Source organism: Phymastichus coffea, unplaced genomic scaffold (assembly GCF_024137745.1).
Source record: "Phymastichus coffea isolate CEN01 unplaced genomic scaffold, Cenicafe_Pcof_1.1 PCOF00007, whole genome shotgun sequence".
NCBI lineage: Eukaryota > Metazoa > Arthropoda > Insecta > Hymenoptera > Eulophidae > Phymastichus > Phymastichus coffea.
This window is the reverse complement of record NW_026706818.1, coordinates 6,570,797-6,589,130: the sequence shown is the minus strand read 5'-3', so window position 1 is coordinate 6,589,130 and position 18,334 is coordinate 6,570,797. Positions and strand designations below refer to the sequence as shown.

General features: G+C 44.7%; 2 protein-coding genes across 2 annotated transcripts in view; one reads left to right on the top strand and one right to left on the bottom strand.

Moving 5' to 3' along the window:
• The first annotated feature begins 232 nt into the window (after positions 1–232).
• Positions 233–1,162, top strand: LOC131669323 (uncharacterized). The gene has a single exon (XM_058944125.1). It carries the CDS (start codon positions 233–235, stop codon positions 1,160–1,162), a length of 930 nt encoding a protein of 309 aa, XP_058800108.1.
• A 233-nt stretch (positions 1,163–1,395) lies between these two features.
• The window catches only part of LOC131669319 (uncharacterized), a 54,641-nt gene continuing 37,702 nt past the window's right edge, over positions 1,396–18,334 (bottom strand). The window contains exon 5 of the mRNA XM_058944110.1: positions 1,396–1,409. Coding sequence (XP_058800093.1) covers positions 1,396–1,409 — 14 coding nt within the window. The remainder of the gene's footprint in view (positions 1,410–18,334) is intronic.

The following is an 18,334-nucleotide window of genomic DNA, read 5'->3' as shown; positions in this document are numbered from 1 at the left end:
TAATCTAGTCGGGGAATGTAGCGCAAAAGAGTGTCTATGCGCTGTAACTTTTTTTTGTATACTTTAACGACTTTATAACTTTTTTTCGTGTTCTACTCATCGATGGGAAATTTTGATAGCACAAAACAAAGCTCATGTGCAAAGTTTATCTACCACTCGTTGGTCAAGGCGCAATGATGCAACCAGAGATTTAAAACACAATTATAAGGGCATTTATAGAGCATTGATTATTATGAGCGAAGATGAATCGCAAAAAGCCGATGTCCGTCAAGAAGCTCGTTCTTTAGCGAAAAAACTGACAGTATTTGAAAATGCTTTTATGATAGTGTTTTGGTATTCAATTTTAAGTAGATTCGATATCGTAAGCAAATATATTCAAAAAGTTGAATTAGACTTGTGTGCAGCGAACGATATGCTTGTATCTCTGATAGGATTTGTGCAAAACTTGCGGGATGATTTTTCAAAATTTGAAAAAGAAGCAGAAAACCTTGGTGATTTCGTAGTTAAAGAGTATGCAGACAAAATAAAGCGAAAGATTACTAAAAAACTACCTGATGGAACTACTGTCAATGAAGAATTAACAGGAGCTAATAAATTTAAAGTTGATACTTTTTACACGATAATTGACAAACTTACTGTAGAATTGAAAAAAAGAAGCGAAGCTTATTCTAATGTAGTAGGTATATTTGATTTTCTTATGAAACTTCATGTTATGGAAGACAATTTTTTAGAAAGTAAGACCAAACGCTTAGTGGAAATTTATGGATGTGATTTAATTGAGGATATTTTAATCGAAATCAAACAATTTGTACCGCTAGTAAAGATGCACATCGATTCTCTCTCTAACCAAGCTGACGCTGCAGGCACGTTAAATCCTTTAAAAATTTTGAACTGGATAGTGAAAGGTGATATGATTGATGTATTTCCAAATCTATATGTAGCGTATCGTATATACGTTACGATTCCTATTGCCAATTGCGAAGCAGAACGTTCCTTTTCCGCGTTAAAACGAGTGAAAGATGTTTTTCGCGCAAACATGTCAGACGACCGCTTGTCAGCACTGGCTAGGTTAAAAATTGAAAGCCAATTATTTAGAACCATTGATTTCAATGACCTGATTGAAAATTTTGTTGCTGAAAAGTGTAGAAAAAAAATCTTTTAAATAATAATGATTGTTTAAACAAAAAATGTATTAAACTATTCATTCGAATTTCCTACGGTTTTCGGTATCACCTGCGTTTTGTCGAATTTTCGAATTCCTTAAGTGGGCCCCGTCGTTTGTAGCCCCGGGCCCCATGAAAGTTAAATCCGGCTCTGATTACTTATAACATTGTACTATTATTTGAAGTCTATCATAACCCCCAATTGACTATAACCCACAGAGTATGAATTAATTTACTGAATTAATTCTTGAATTAACGCAAAGAATTAATATAAAAATAATTTTCTAAGAAAAGAAAATTATTTCTTAATTAATACATGAAATATTACAAAGAAATATTCTAAAATTCTATTAAAAATAATTCAGGTAATGATTCCTGTAAAAATAAACAAATTAATACATGAATTAATTTAGAAAGGATTTTGAAAGGAACCATGAATTAATTTACAACATAAAACTAAAATTATATCTTGAAATAATTTAAAACTATTTCAAAATTATTTCGTGATATGATTTTTGTAAAAATACATAAATTAAATCATTCATTAATGTTGAATTAATCCAAGAAATATTATAGGTTTTAATCTCGAAACTAACGCAACAAATGATTCTGAATTCATTTAAAATTAATTCTTAAATTATATGAAAATGCAAAATTTCGATTCACCCGAATTATTTCAGAAAATAATTCAAAATTATTTCTGAATTAATTCGTGATATGATTTTTGTACAAATATACACATTAATTCACGGATTAGTGTTGAATTAGTCCAAGAAAAATTATAAGTTTAAAGTTACAAATTAACGCAAGATATAATTATAAATTAATTATTTTGTTACGAGTGCATCTTTCGAATAGTTCTTATTCGAATATATATCCGCTGCAACATTAATTTGTATATGTTGTTTGTTTATGTTTGTGATAGAAAACACAGAATAGTTAGTTAACACTTGGTTATCTGTTTGTAAACACTTTTTAAAATTAATAAAGTAAAGTCTAAGTCTTTATGTTTAACGTAACAATACATTAATTCTTGCATTATATTAAAATGGAAAATTTTGATTTACCTGAATTATTTCAGAAATTAATATAAAATTATTTCTGAATTAATTCGTGATATGATTTTTGTAAAAATGCACTAATTAATTTACGAATTAACGTACCGATAATCAAAGAAATATTATAGGTTTTAATTTCGAAATTAACGGAAGGAATGATTCTGAATTAATTCTGAATTAATTTTTGAATTAAATGAAAATGCAAAATTTCGATTCACCCGAATTATTTCAGAAAATAATTCAAAATCATTTCTGAATTAATTCTTGATATGATTTTTGTAAAAATGCACTAATTAATTTATAAATTAACGTACCAATAATCCAAGAAATATTGTAGGTTTTAATCTCGTAAATAAGCTTTTGTACGCATTACTGAGCATATGAAACGTTCATGAAAGCACCTACCTTACCGGCATTTACAGAACTTGAAATATTGCAGAATCAAAGTTAGATTGAAAATAAAAACGCTTTTTTAGGGTGTAGATATATGTCCAAGAATTACTCAGTTCAAATTTCACACAATTCTATCGAGTGGTTCTTTCAAAATTTGGTCAAGCAGCACCAAATCTTAATTTCTTCGAGGTGTCATCAGGGGCGTTTCATATCTCCTTAAGGGAATTTTAATTCAGGATTATTTAAACCCCTAGCATTGCGTTAAGCACTTCCATTTTTTATTATTATTCGTTAAAATTGAAAGAAATTCAATGTGAAAAATCGATGAGAAATCTGCTTTATGTAATATTTATAATGTATATCTAATATATATCCATTGTGACGGTAAACGTCAAATTAGCACTAATAATATAACCTAATTGCTGCCTGCGGGGGCAGCACCTACCGGGGAGACGAAAAACGTAACGAAAGAATTCGGCACGCGAGCAGACGGAACGCGCGTGATTGAAATTGAACCAGTGAAGCTTTGACCATCAACGAGTTCGCCGGTGTGTATGAGATCAGCTGTCATTACCCGAGTTACCGGAGCAGAATTCCGTTCGCAGAGCACCAAGACCTGAGTTCCAGAGATCGTCGCAGCCGAGGTGCCGTGCAGCTCACAAGGGCTAAGGCTTGAGCCAGCAGACAAAGGCGCCGTGCGCGGTGATAACGCTAGTGCGTGCGTGAGGTTTCGCCATCGAGGGCGAAGCCACGTACTTTTAAGTTCGCGACTCGCGACACAAACAAACAATAGACCTTTTCCTTATTGGTGTCATCTTCGAGCGTCCGCAAAATAAAGGTAAGCTGGCCAGCTTAATCTCGCGATCGTGGTTGCATGTATAACAATTAATTTCTCGTGTTCGAAGCGTGCATGCAATAGCTCTGTTAACAAAGAGCAGCGAGCGTCCCGTCACTGTGTGTCCTCGATGAGCGAGCGCCGATGTCAACATAAACACGCGGGCCGATCCAGTGTAATATTTGATAGACAATAAAAGATTCTGTTCGTGTTATTAACAAGTGCTTTCGACTCGCTTATTCCATATTGCTTCCACTCATTTTCGTAGATTAGTAGATCTATTGGTTGACTCACGCCTGTTTCCCCATGCTCTCCGGATTATGTATTGAGCATAGATGATTACATTCGCCCTTCAATAAACTCGCGCGAATAAAAATAATTAAACGGTAAGAAACCCCGTTACACCATATACTAGATAATATTAAAGTAAACATTAAATAAAATACTGTACGTTTATCAATTATTTTATTTCGTGTTCTTCCATAATTATATAAAATATAGCACTTTTAATAATTTTTAAAATTTTACTTATATATTCAGTAAATAATTTATTTATAGTATATCTGGTTGTGTTATATAATTTTAAATATTTTCTATAATAATTCTAAAAGTAATTAGATAGTATTTTATAAAATAATTCTTGTGAAATGGATATAATCTTTTAAAATTATTTCAGTGAATCAATTCTGTATTAATTTTACGCCAGCTTTTTATTACTTAAGTATCATTTTGAAAATTAATTTTGAAACAATTCAAAACATTCTTACTGTAATGATTTCAAAATTATTATAATAATATTTCATAAAATAATTCTTCTAAAATGCATGTAATATTTGAAAATTATTTCAGTGAATCAATTCTGTATTTATTTTATGTCCGCTTTTTATTTCTTCAATATCATTTTAAACATTAATTTTGAAACAATTCAAAATATTCTAACTGTAATAATTTCAAAACTATTACGTTAATATTTCATAAAATAATTCTTCTAAAATGCATGTAATATTTGAAAATTATTTTAGTCAATTAATGTAGTAATAATATTCGTTATATTTCTGAAGGAAAAAAAAACGGACATAAAATTAATACAGAATTAATTCATTGAATTAATTCTAAAATAATTATATTATTTCATGAATTAATTTTGAATTATTTTAGAATTAATTCATGCTGTGTGGGAATATAGTTATTATTTATTCATTAATATATTTCTTTCTCTATGATCCAACAATCCACAATTACGATTGTTCTAAACGATAAATTTTGAAAAAGTAATATAATTTAATTTGAATTTCAGAAATATCTCGACGTATTTATAAAACATTAAATTAAATTAAGCGTATTTAAAAGTTTCTTATTGTAGCAGAAAACTAGCTTTTACTAACTAATTTTATCTTTTTTAAAATAACTATGGAGCTTACTTTGTCGTATGTACAAAATGCAATTAAAAAATGAAATTAGAATTTATTAAATTAGAAATATATATTAGAGGTGACTATTATCTAATGAAGTGTTGAAAGTACAAAATTGCATCAATACTTTTGCAATATTAAAATAACTATAGCTTACTTTGAAATGAATGAAATCTACAACAAAACACTTTTAACAAAGTAAAAAGTTGCATGAATGGTTTCTTTTGAAATACATTATTTTATTATTTTATTTCATTTATTATTATCTTATTATCTTATTTCAATACCATAAAAATGTCTACCAAGTAATAAATTACTTTAATGATTTAGCTCTATTAATTTTTTGTACTTTAACATTATTTTTTTCAGTTTTACTTCATGTTTTAATAACTGGTTGTATAGAATTTGTTTCAATATTGTTTTTAAAATTTTGAAAGTAGTGAAATCTATCTAAAAACGGCCCGAATGCTGTAAATTACTTTTAGAGGCTTTACATAACTTATTAAATAGTAAGTTTACTTTATAGCATAGCAATTATTACATTAAAATAAATAATCTACTGTTCACAATCATTATACAAAATTGAATATAGTATCACAATTATGACAATTACAATTTTGAGATACGTATAGAGTTTCGGAAGTAACGATAGACTTCAAATAATAGTACAATATTATAAGTAAAAAGTAATTTATACGTTAAATGCTAGTCATGAAAAATTTATATAAATTTTAGATAACTTTCATTGTTGCCGGGCCTCTTCGCCAACAGCATCAGGTTCGATTCAGGAATATAAATTTAAGTTTCAAAGAATACATATTATTCGCAGTTGCTACCAAAGACATAAAATAATTTATTGAGAAAATAAGATAATAATTCATTACCCAACCCCAAAAAAACTTCAAGAAAGCTAAAAATTAACAGCAAGTGAGAAGAATAAACATCGAAATAAAGCTCAATATTTTAGACATATTATTCTATAAGTTTTTTTGATCCTACTCTATACTAAAACTTATAACGTGTTTAGCACGCTATGCGTGGGCTCTAACCGTCTTCTCAATTTCTTTACTTTATTGTTCATTATTATTTCGAAAAAGATTTCATAAACGAAAAATCTAACTTGAACTTTCCTTATAAGATAAATGTATTAGATTAAAAATGTTTTGAAATATCCTAAATAAGTAATATAATAACACAGCATTTTAAGAATATTTATTCCAGCAAAACGAGTTGAAGGTAATTTTTATATTTTATATAAAAAAATTATTTTATATAATATGTAACAGGCTGTCATTTAGTCGGAAATCGCCTAAAAGTACCCGTACTCTAACTATATGAAGCCTTGTTATCTATGCGCTCGATGCGCATTAACCTACCTTGCCTAGGAGTGCGCCTGCGCAGAGTCTCTTCAAAGTTCCGAGTTGGGTTCTCCCAACTCGCCACTTGGCGGCGCTGTCGCTGCTTGTTGGTAGCGCTCGTGCGGCCGCTATAGGAACCTAAATTGAGGATTCCCGCCTAACGTCTCGCACACTTCGTGCTGCGTTACCGGCGAATTCGAATGCCAACGTAAACAATGCGAGGCGCGACCTTCGGGCAAGGGAATAACAAAATAACGACTAATGAACTCGTTTAAACGAAACAAAGGGTGATTTATTTACTCCAATAAATTACACGGAGGGTATGCCGAGAGTCTCACGCACGCACGCGTGAATGACAACACACGCTTTTTGAGAGAGAGAAAGATAAAACCGCGATGCCGCGAACTACCTGCTCGCACGCAAAACAATACACTCTTCGCGCTCGCTGCGCGGATCCGCACGCAAAATCAACAACAATTAATACGGGGAGAAAGAAGGTGCACCTACCGCAACGACGGCGTGGATACGGTGGCCAACCGTATCCAAATAGCACGTAGATCTTAACTGCCCCGCTACTCTGCCTCTAACGCGGTTGCTGCTGTTGTTGTTGCCGCTGCTGTTGCTGCTGTTATTGCTGTCGCTGCTGCCGATGCTGCTGTCGCAGTTATCGCTGCTGCTGATGCTGCTGTCGCAGTTATCGCTGCTGCTCCCGCTGCTGCTGCTAACGCACCCACGCACTCGCTCGCAATGTCACCAGGGAAAACCAAAAAAACAACAACGAACGGCACGGAGAATACGGAGGTTAGGCGCACGGGATGACTGAGTGACACAGTCGTACTGGCGCTCGGAGCCTCCCCTCCCGGTCGTTGCCCCTTACGCGCTCTCTCTCTCTCGCGAACCGAACGCGGCTCACCTCGCTTAACCGCTAATTCCATCGCGCGAGTCAAACGATTTTCGGTAATCGTTGCAGCCCCCTCCTAGCTTCGAACTACCGGATCGAACTACCCTATTGACTCGCGACCCCAAGGATAGGATTGTGAAAGGAGAGAAATCAACACATCCTATTCTCAACAAATACTTTATTGGCCCATCCCGGACCACGGATGCCCCCCGTCACTTGCCGGAGCCCCCTGGCGCCTTATGCCTGGGGTAGCGCCAGTGCTCCGCCTTGTTGGGGCATTTCGACGTCGTCGTGATGCCGGGATGGCCGCAAATATAGCAGCCTCTGCCCGGTCTCCGGGTGAGGCTGGGCTCCGCCCCAGGGCCCTGGCCTCCTGATGGCTGCTGGGACGGCGTGGCTGCTGACGCCGGGGCGGCGATGAATGTGACGCCGCCCACCGTGGCGGATGTGCGTCCCCCCTCGGTTCGCACCACCACGGTAGGGTCGGAAACCGACCCGTCCACGCGGACCACGAATTCCTGCCCGGCGCCGGGGGCCCCCGACGCTCTCTTATGTTGAGCCTTGGTCGGGGGCTTGGCTGGAGCCCTGGCCGCATTCCTGCTCGTCGGGGCCGCCGGTGGCATCACTGCCGGCGGGCCCGCGGCCTCTGGGGACTCCAGCCCCCGGTCAACGCGCTGGAGGGCCTCTCCGTAGGCCCTCTGCCGCCGGACTACAGGAGCCCACTCCCCCAGCAGTTCCTGGGCACCTCGGAAGTCGAGGAACTCTCCCAGGTGCGCATGCACCTGGCGCTGGAGTTCCCCTACGAACTCCCAGGCATTCTCGAGCTCCTGGAGGCCCAATCTCACGTGCCTCCAGGTGTTCTCGAGACCCACCTGCTGGGGGACTCGTGGGTGGGTGCAGACCCAGTGCTGACTGCCGCAGGCCTCCCTTGGCCCGGGGCACTGGGGCGAGCTCTCCACCGTGGACGCGCTCGACCCTTGGGTCTGCGTACCCTGGTCTCGCGTGGACTGAGACCGACGACCCTCTTCGGATGGGCCGTCGGTCTGGGTGGATACTTCCCGGGTCGAGGGCCTGGATGTCTGGGCCCTCATACCTTCCCGGAGGAAGTCATCCACCCGCTGGCGAGAGCGGCCCTCGCGAGCGGCCGTCTCGACCTGGGCCCGGATGAAGCGACGTAAATCGCCGATCAGCCGATCGGCGCCCGGGCCCAATCCCAGGTCGAGCAGCAGCTGGGTTGCCGTCTCGAGGGCCTCCTCACTGATGACCAGCTTCCTCTCCATCTGTAAAAGAGAAGAAGTGGGGTCAAGGGATTTCTCAGGCTCAGCCCTTAACCTACCCGTCGCCGTGTAACGCTCGACGCTATTCTTTACGAGGACGTCCCGGTCCCCGGCGCTTTCCTCGCGAACATGGCCCATTTGCGGGGGCAGCTGGCAGCACCACCTTCCGCACGTGCTGGGCGGTTCTACGTGGTCTGCCCCTTCCCTTTCCCGCATTGCCATCCAGGTCGTCGCCACCTGGTTCTCGAGGTTCGCACGCGGGGTTTTTGCGCGGCCTTCCTCGGCCACGCTTAACCGGCGCCTCGGTCGGTACTTCCGGAGCCGCCGCGGGTTTCTCACGCTCGTTCGAGGGGGCTGCATTCGCGACGCGCTCGCATATCGGATCCTCGCTGGATTCCCCGATCTTCGCTGGCGGGTCGCCTACGCCCTCCTCTTCGTCCAACGGTGCTGAGTCCCCGCCTCCTGGTTCCTCGTCGTCCTCGTCAGAGTATGGACCGAAATAGGGCTTGAGGTCCTTGGCGTGGATCAGCTCAGGCAACTCTTCCTGCTGGTTACCTAGGCGGTAGGTATTCGTCCCGCATACCTCCAGAATCACGTAGGGACCAGCATACTTCGGTGCCAACTTCGCCGAAATGCCCTGAGCTGCGGAAGACAAGATGCGGTTCCGCTTCCACACCCAGTCCCCAACCCTAAAGTCGGCCTGACGTCTCCTCCGGTTGTAGTAGACCGCCTGACGGGCCGCCTCCTCCCTAGACTTAGAGCCAGCGCGCTCCCACAGGTTTGGTAACTGGCGCATGTGCTCTCCCCATTCGGTCAGTTCTTGGCCCTCGGACGCTTCCCGAGCCAACTGATCCTGGGCCCTTCTAAAGGTCGAGGGGGGAGTAGGCTGTCGGCCGAAGACCAGCATGGCCGGGCTATACCCTGTCGCGCTGTGAGTTGCCGAGTTCAACGCAAAGTTGAACTCAGGCAGGTGCTCGTCCCAGCTCTTATGGTCCCGCTCCACATACGATATGAGCATGGCCTTGAGGGTTCGGTTCACTCGCTCCGTGGGGTTTGCCTGGGGATGGTAAACTGGGGTAAGGGCGCGCTGGATGCCGTTCCTTGACAGGTAGGCATCGACCTCTTGATTTTTAAATTCGGTCCCGTTGTCCGAAAGAAAAATCTCTGGCGCCCCAAACCTGGTGACCACCCTCTCGTGCAATTCACGCACGATGGTCTTCCCGTTGGCCTTGCGTACGGGCACGCACTCCACCCACCGAGTGAACAGGTCTAGAAAGACCAAAATATATTCGAACCCTCTCGAACTCTTTGGGAAGGGGCCAGTGATGTCACTGGCCACCACCTGCCAGGGTCGCGAGACCTCTCGACGACCCATCAGCCCGCAAGGCGGCCTTTGCTCTGCCTTGCATTGCTGACATACCGGGCAACTCCGCACGTATTCTCTGACCTGATCGTACATCTTTGGCCAGAAATACAGGTGCCTAGCCCGGGAGAACGTTCGTTCTCTCCCCTGGTGTCCCGCTGCTGGCGCATCGTGCACCTCCTCAAGCACTTGATGCCTCTTCTCGGCAGGAACCACTAGCTTCCAGGCTTCCTCGTTGTCGATGGACCCTTCGCTCTCCTCAGTCGGATGGTAATGGTACAGTCTCCCACCCACTACCTTCCAGGTAGGCTGAGAATGAGGGTCCTGGCATACCTCCCTGTATCTCTGAAGGTACCAGGCATCGGCAGTCTCCGGCTGACGCGTCATGGCACCCACTTCTACCACCCCCTCCTCATAGGCCCTAGATAAAGCGTCTGGCACCACGTTGAGGTCTCCTTTTCGATACTCTATATCGAACACGTGTCCTTGTAGTGCTAACGCCCAACGCGCTAGCCTTCCTGTAGGATTCCTCATACTGTGGAGCCACTTAAGGCAACTATGATCGGTGATGACTTTGAAGTGGTGCCCTTCAACATAAGGCCGGAACTTGCCGATCGCCCATACTACCGCCAGGCATTCTCGTTCGGAGACTGTATAATTCCTCTCCGCACTGTTTAAGGAGCGGCTGGCGTACTCGATTACGCGCTCCTGTCCATCGACTTCTTGCGTCAATACCGCGCCTATCCCACTATCGCTCGCGTCCGTTTGTAATACGAACTGCGCGCTGGGATCCGGCGACTGCAAGATCGGTGCCGAGACCATTGCATCTCGCAACCGTTCGAACGCCTGTTCCTGTTCCTGCTGCCAAGCAAACGGGACACTCTTCTTCGTCAGGCGGTTTATCGGTTCAGCGATGGTTGCGAAGTCGGGTATGAAGCGACGATACCACGACATCATCCCCATGAATCGCTTCACCTGTCTGATCGTCCGTGGTACTGGGTACTCCATGATGGGCTTGATCTTCTCTGGATCTGGCCTTACCCCTTCACGGTTCACCAGGACCCCCAGGTACTTGACTTCCGACTTACAGAAGTGGCTTTTGGTCTTATTCACAGTGAGGCCCGCACCTAGGATTCGTTGTAAAACCAATCCCAGGTGTCGCTTGTGCTCCTCAAAAGACGGCGAGATAATAATCACGTCGTCGAGGTACGCAAAAGCGAAAGGATCTAAATCCGGGCCAATCACTCTGTCCATCAACCTCTGGAAGGTCGCGCCGGCGTAGGACAATCCGAAGGGCATTCTCTTGAACTGAAAATGCCCCAGGCCGGGGACTGTAAACGCCGTAATTGGGCGCGACTCCTTTTTAAGAGGTATCTGGTGGTACGCGCTACTCAAGTCCAGTGTCGAGATGAACTTAGCATCCCTGATCCTTCGCAGGATGTCGCTCATGAAGGGTAATGGGTAGGCGTCCGGCTTGGTTACTGCGTTTACCTTCTGGTAATTTACGCAGAACCGATATTTGCCGTCTGCCTTCTTAACCATCACCACTGGACTTGACCACCCGCTGGTCGCTGGTTCAATGACGTCGTTGTCCAGCATGGCCTTGACCAGCGCGTGCATTTCGTCTCGCACCCTGTCGGAGACCGGGTAGTATTTCTGTTTACAGGGTCGAGCGTCTCCGATGTCTATCTCATGCTCGACCCCCACAGCACAGCCTAAACACTCGCCTCCGTCTGGAATTAATCCATCGACGAGGCTAGCCACTTCTTGACGCTGTGCTTCCGTGGCTTCTACCAGGCCTACGGGTGCGAGGCACGACGTACCAGTGACGCTTGCCACTTCCAACGGTACAGCCACTTTGGCTTTCGCCAAGTACAGCTGGTCCGTGTCAGGGTTCAGGTTGGCGCTGAATTCCCTCACGAAATTCGCGCCGACGTAGCAGTCATCCGACAGCAATGGCGTTATGGCGACCCTTACGTCTTTTGTGATTCCCCCCACTGTGAAGGGGAAAATCACATGACCCAAGATGGGACATGGGCGACCGTCAGCGAGCTTCGCTTCTCCCGCTCGCGTGACGTCCAGGCCCAGCCCCATATCAGATGCCAACCTAAGCCCGAGTTGACCCATTACCGTTGATGAGGCCCCGGTGTCGTAGAGTGCCCTTAATTTATAGGCACCTATTCCCACCTGAAGCCACCACCTGGTCTCATCCTCGGGTCTGTACCTGCGGGGAGCTTTCGCCGTCTCTCTCCCCTCTGTGAACGGGAGGCTTTCACGGCTCTTCTTGCCTTGGGCCGCCGCTACTCGCGTCGACGTGCTCTCGCCCGCAGGTGTCTGGGTCGCCGGCGTATCCTCCGGAGCGTCAGGTGGTCTCCTGGAGCTTTTGGGTCCGGTGGTCTCCTCTCCGGCCCACTCAAATCCCTGCTCCACCACCTGAATCCGGCCTCCGTACCCTTCGAGGATACAGAATGTCCGGTTACCCAGATCTGGCATCTGTTCGGTCTCTGTCGCCTCTAACGCCGCTGCACTGCTGGGTCTCGCGGGGTCCGCTACCCCTGTCGAGACCTCCCTGGACCCTGAGGTCGTTGACGGGCCCCTGCCACGTTCCAACGACCTGCGACGAGAGGTCACCTTTACTGGGGACGCGGAGGGGACCTCCGTCCTCCGCTTCCCTGCCCGTTTCCCTTGTTGCAATCCGGGCAGTACCTTCTGGTAAAGCCCAGTTTGCCACAAGACGAGCACTTGATGGGTTGGGAGTAATCTATTTTCCTCCGCTGACCCTCTCGTCGCTGGCCAGGAGACCCTGGGGGGGTTTTATTCCTCCCCTTCTCTTGTGGCCGACCCCTCGGCCGCCTGGGAGAGTTAGCCTTCCTCTCCTTAAAGTACCGGTCCATGTCGCGCCGCAGGGTCGCAATTTGCGACGACAGATCCTCAATGGGGTCTGTTGCCTGCGCTGCAGCGATTGTGGGCCGGTCCTCGGGTCTCTTGGCCGGGGTTTTAACCGGCGACTCGGGTTGCCGCTGCTCCCTACCCCGAGGTTTGCTGGACATGGCCGCCGTTCGGGGTCCTGCCCGGGGCGGTGGTGCCTTAGCTGACACCCCCATGTGCTCGGGATATAACGTGGACGTTGGCTCCAACCTGGTCCTCGGGCGCTCGTCGTCCCGCAAAGCGGTTTCGATTTCGGTCGCCCGGGCGTGAAACTCGTCCACGTTGGAGAACGCGTTCCTTCGCAGCTGCATCCGGATGGCGGGTAGGAGATTTGCATATAGCAAATCTAGCTGCCTCTGCTCTGGTAACGGGGGACGCAGCTGGGCTAACATGAAGAGAAGGTGGCAGGCATATTCTCGTACCAGCTCTCCTTTCTCCTGGTACCGAGCTTGCGCCTCTTGCAGCAACCTCTGTTGCTGTAGCTCACTCGACCCAAACCAACGTCGAGCGCCTGCCACAAAGTCGGCGTAGTTTCTCCATTTAAGCTTGTTAAGCTCGTACCAGGTCCTCGCAACGCCTTCGAGGAGCTCTGATACCGAGCACAAGATTTCGCCGTCCGTTAGCCCAGACCCCGCGCGTAGATCTTCTAGCCTAGACAAGAAGGTATCTACGCACTCTGAAGCCGTACCAGAGTATCGCAGCTTCCACCCTCTCACGATCCTACCCGCGTCCCGAGTCGCGTAGTAGCCCGACGCCGCGTTGGCGTCGTACCAGGCAGATCCTTCTGGGATCATCTGCTCTTCTTCAGCGTCGGAGTCTCTTGGACCTCTTCTCGGTGGCTGCTCCGTCCTTGAAGGCACCTGCCTTTGGGGAGCCGCTCGAGGTTCGCCAGGGGTCGGTCGCTGGGGTTCCGGGGTACTACCCGGTACCCTTGGGTCGTAGTGGCACGTATACGTGGACTGGAAGTCCACGGTCCTCCGGGGCCGCTCTGGTATGACCGTTCGTCGGTTGGTGGGGTCCCTGCTTCTAAACTGCTGGAACTCCACCTGCAGAGCGGTCAACTGGTCGCTCCACCGAGCGCATACCTGGTCGTGCTTTTCCAGCATCTCCAATATGCGGTTTATCCCGACCCGGTTGCACTCGATTTCCTCCTTTAGTCGCTCGGTCACGCACCGCTCTTCCTCTTCCTCTGGAGGTTGTAGCTCCGCGTTCTCGAAGCGACGGGCTCTTCGCCTATCCGGCGATCCGGTGGAGCCTTTGTGCTCACTACCGACCCCCTCCGTGGGCCCCTTGACCTCGCCGGTCCCCCCTTCCTCTGCGGGCTCTCGCCCCCCCATCTCGCTCTGGCTCTCTTCTTCCAGGTTCTCGTAGACGGCGAGGGTCCGCGTTAGGTTCGCCTCCACCGCCTCATCCCTATATAGCAGCATGAGCGGGTGGGCGACAAGATCCTCGGCGTCGGCTGCTTCCAACTCCCGTCGCTTGGTTTCCAGCCACCTCTCTCGGCTCCGTCGCCTGCGTTGTGTGGCCTCCCTATCCAACGCCGCTCCTTGGAAGTCTAGGTCGATGTACTCGCCTAGCAACCAATACGCTAATCGGACTGCCTGCATCAGCCTGGGACCATCTGTGCGCAACTCCAGTTGCGTCAGGTATCTGTCCAGCTGTGTCGAAGGCAGTTCCGAGGCCCACCGGGTTATCGCGTCGGCGGTATCCTCCATAACGCTTATGTTGGGGCGTAGGTGACGGTTGAGGTTAGTTTTCGTACTCGACCGCTACCGCCTCCTATCGCCCAAGGCGCGAGCGGGGTGTTGCGATTTTTATCGCCAACTACCCAGTTACGCCTTTATTTACAAGGCAACAATACGCGTGGCTTGTGGGTGTGTGCAGGTATCGCGCAGTCTAAGGAAGTACTAACTTCCGCTTCGCAGCTACCTGCCTATAGGTGGAGGCTAACTGTTTGTTAGGTCCACCGGGTTAGTTGGTCTAACCCTACACACACCCTAATTGCGCGCTCTGCTGGTACTGTCGCTCGGTGACTAACCCCCTCTTAACTACTTTAATGTGTAATGAAACACTTAAAAAAGCAAAAAGTTAACCTAAATACACTTAGTCACCTTTTGTTTTCACGTTAGAGCGACTACGGACGTCTCTTCGACCCCTGGGGTTAGTGTGCTCTCGGCTCACAAAAGCAGTTATTATTGGGTCGGAGAGGCGTCTTTCCCCTACCGCAGAGCACGTACCGAACGAGCCACGCGTTGTTTTACCCGCTCGCACCTTATTACGCACGCGCGCAAACGTCTCTCTCTCGCGCGCGTTGCTCTCTTTTTTTTCTCGTGTGTGAGTCCTAATTCTAGTTGGGCGCCATGTAACAGGCTGTCATTTAGTCGGAAATCGCCTAAAAGTACCCGTACTCTAACTATATGAAGCCTTGTTATCTATGCGCTCGATGCGCATTAACCTACCTTGCCTAGGAGTGCGCCTGCGCAGAGTCTCTTCAAAGTTCCGAGTTGGGTTCTCCCAACTCGCCACTTGGCGGCGCTGTCGCTGCTTGTTGGTAGCGCTCGTGCGGCCGCTATAGGAACCTAAATTGAGGATTCCCGCCTAACGTCTCGCACACTTCGTGCTGCGTTACCGGCGAATTCGAATGCCAACGTAAACAATGCGAGGCGCGACCTTCGGGCAAGGGAATAACAAAATAACGACTAATGAACTCGTTTAAACGAAACAAAGGGTGATTTATTTACTCCAATAAATTACACGGAGGGTATGCCGAGAGTCTCACGCACGCACGCGTGAATGACAACACACGCTTTTTGAGAGAGAGAAAGATAAAACCGCGATGCCGCGAACTACCTGCTCGCACGCAAAACAATACACTCTTCGCGCTCGCTGCGCGGATCCGCACGCAAAATCAACAACAATTAATACGGGGAGAAAGAAGGTGCACCTACCGCAACGACGGCGTGGATACGGTGGCCAACCGTATCCAAATAGCACGTAGATCTTAACTGCCCCGCTACTCTGCCTCTAACGCGGTTGCTGCTGTTGTTGTTGCCGCTGCTGTTGCTGCTGTTATTGCTGTCGCTGCTGCCGATGCTGCTGTCGCAGTTATCGCTGCTGCTGATGCTGCTGTCGCAGTTATCGCTGCTGCTCCCGCTGCTGCTGCTAACGCACCCACGCACTCGCTCGCAATGTCACCAGGGAAAACCAAAAAAACAACAACGAACGGCACGGAGAATACGGAGGTTAGGCGCACGGGATGACTGAGTGACACAGTCGTACTGGCGCTCGGAGCCTCCCCTCCCGGTCGTTGCCCCTTACGCGCTCTCTCTCTCTCGCGAACCGAACGCGGCTCACCTCGCTTAACCGCTAATTCCATCGCGCGAGTCAAACGATTTTCGGTAATCGTTGCAAATATAATATGATATGTAGTAATCATATAATATAATATGTAGTAATTATTGGATATGTAATTAAAATAAATATGTATGTTATGGTATAGTCTAATATTATGGAAAACAATTTAAATACAGTAAATTTTTGTTAATACTCATCAGATGACAAATTTCCATCGATATATTATAATCTGGCAAGAGGCCCGGCAAGAATGAAAGTTATCTAAAATTTATATAAATTTTTCATGACTAGCATTTAACGTATAAATTACTTATAACATTGTACTATTATTTGATTGTGAACAGTAGATTATTTATTTTAATGTAACAATTGCTATGCTATAAAGTAAACTTACTATTTAATAAGTTACGTAAAGCCTCTAAAAGTAATTTACAGCATTCGGGCCGTTTTTAGATAGATTTCACTACTTTCAAAATTTTAAAAACAATATTGAAACAAATTCTATACAACCAGTTATTAAAACATGAAGTAAAACTGAAAAAAATAATGTTAAAGTACAAAAAATTAATAGAGCTAAATCATTAAAGTAATTTATTACTTGGTAGACATTTTTATGGTATTGAAATAAGATTAATAATAAATGAAATAAAATAATAAAATAATGTATTTCAAAAGAAACCATTCATGCAACTTTTTACTTTGTTAAAAGTGTTTTGTTGTAGATCTTATATACGAGTAGCTCTCTACATATCTCCTAGTAGTATTAATTATTGATTGATTTTTTTATTGTAGAATGGATTTTTCATCAATTAACAAAATAGCCAAATCGGCATTCTTACCTAGAAAAACAATGTCGCAATTAGAAAATAACTGTACCTATATGATAACGAAATTAATATGGTTAAATACTCGCTATGGATTCAGTGTAGTAGTAACCGTAGACGACAAATATGAGGTTTTTCTACCAAAGCGAATAAGCTTAGCATTAAAAAAAGACGAAGATATGTTACAGAAAGTGTATGAGACCATGGAGAAAAAAGAATTATTTAATCATCATTAAGAAGGCTCGAATTTTGAATTCAAAAATTAAATTAGTATAATGTTTAAATGTATATATAGTAAATAAATTTATATTTAAAATTTTAATTATGTCTTTAATCCTAATTTTATTATTCCTTCAAATCCTTTTTTAGAGAGGTTGCAGTAATTACTTATGCGTTCTTTCCGCTGAGTTTCGACTTAGTGTAAAGGTCTCATAAGCAATGTTAATAGTGGAAGTATCTCACAGGTGAGAGCGATGATTGGGGCTCACATCATTCCCTATCAAAAAAAAAAAAATTAAGAAAGAGAAAAGGGTCGATTTCGGCGGTTTGAAAAGAGTAGTAGTGGGGTTTTATTCTAAAATAGCGATAAGATGTTAATAGAAAGACCATTCTGTTCGAAGTAGTGGTAAGAAGAAGAAGTAGTAGAAGCTTAGCCATGTCAGCTATAAGAGACAACAAGAGATCTCACTCCTCTTCTAAGCATGTATGGTTTGCGAAGAAAGTTAAAATACATCATCTTCCATACAAAGAAAAAGACTCTAGAAAAGTTATTTGGGAGCAGATAGCACGAAATCACGAACGTTTCCAAAGACGTATTGCCGAATTGAATAAAGTTATATCACGAATATTATTCAAGAAACGAATATTGATGATGCATCGAATGCTTGTCCTATATTAGAAAATCATCACACTATATATATGTTAAATAAAATGGAAATCTAATTCAAAGTAGAGGGAGGCGGTTGTGACGGCTCGAAAACCAAAGTAGTGGAGACAGGTTTTAAAAGAGCTGTGAGCCTCGAAGAGCTTTATTCTGTCTCAAGAATCGAGTAGTAGCTATTATAGTAGAAGCAGAAGCAGCAACAACAGCAACAGCACCAGCAGCACCAGCACCAGCAGCAGTGATAGCAGTAGTAGTAGTAGAAGTCGTAGTAGAAGTAGTATTAAAAGAATTAAAATTTTTTCACTTATGTAACTCTAGTTTGACAAAATTTAATATTCACTGTATACCACTAATTAATCATAAGCTGGATAGTATAATAAAACTGGGCAAAGATGCAACGGATAAATGGAATGAGACAAATATAGTATATAAATTTTGTTGTGACAGTTGCCCTTCAGTGTATATTGGTCAAACTAAGAGAAGTTTTGGATAGAGAGTCGAATTATTATAAGAGACTGATTTCAGAAATGATATACATTAATTTATCTGACAACACTATAAACAGACAAGAAGATAGTAAGTTGC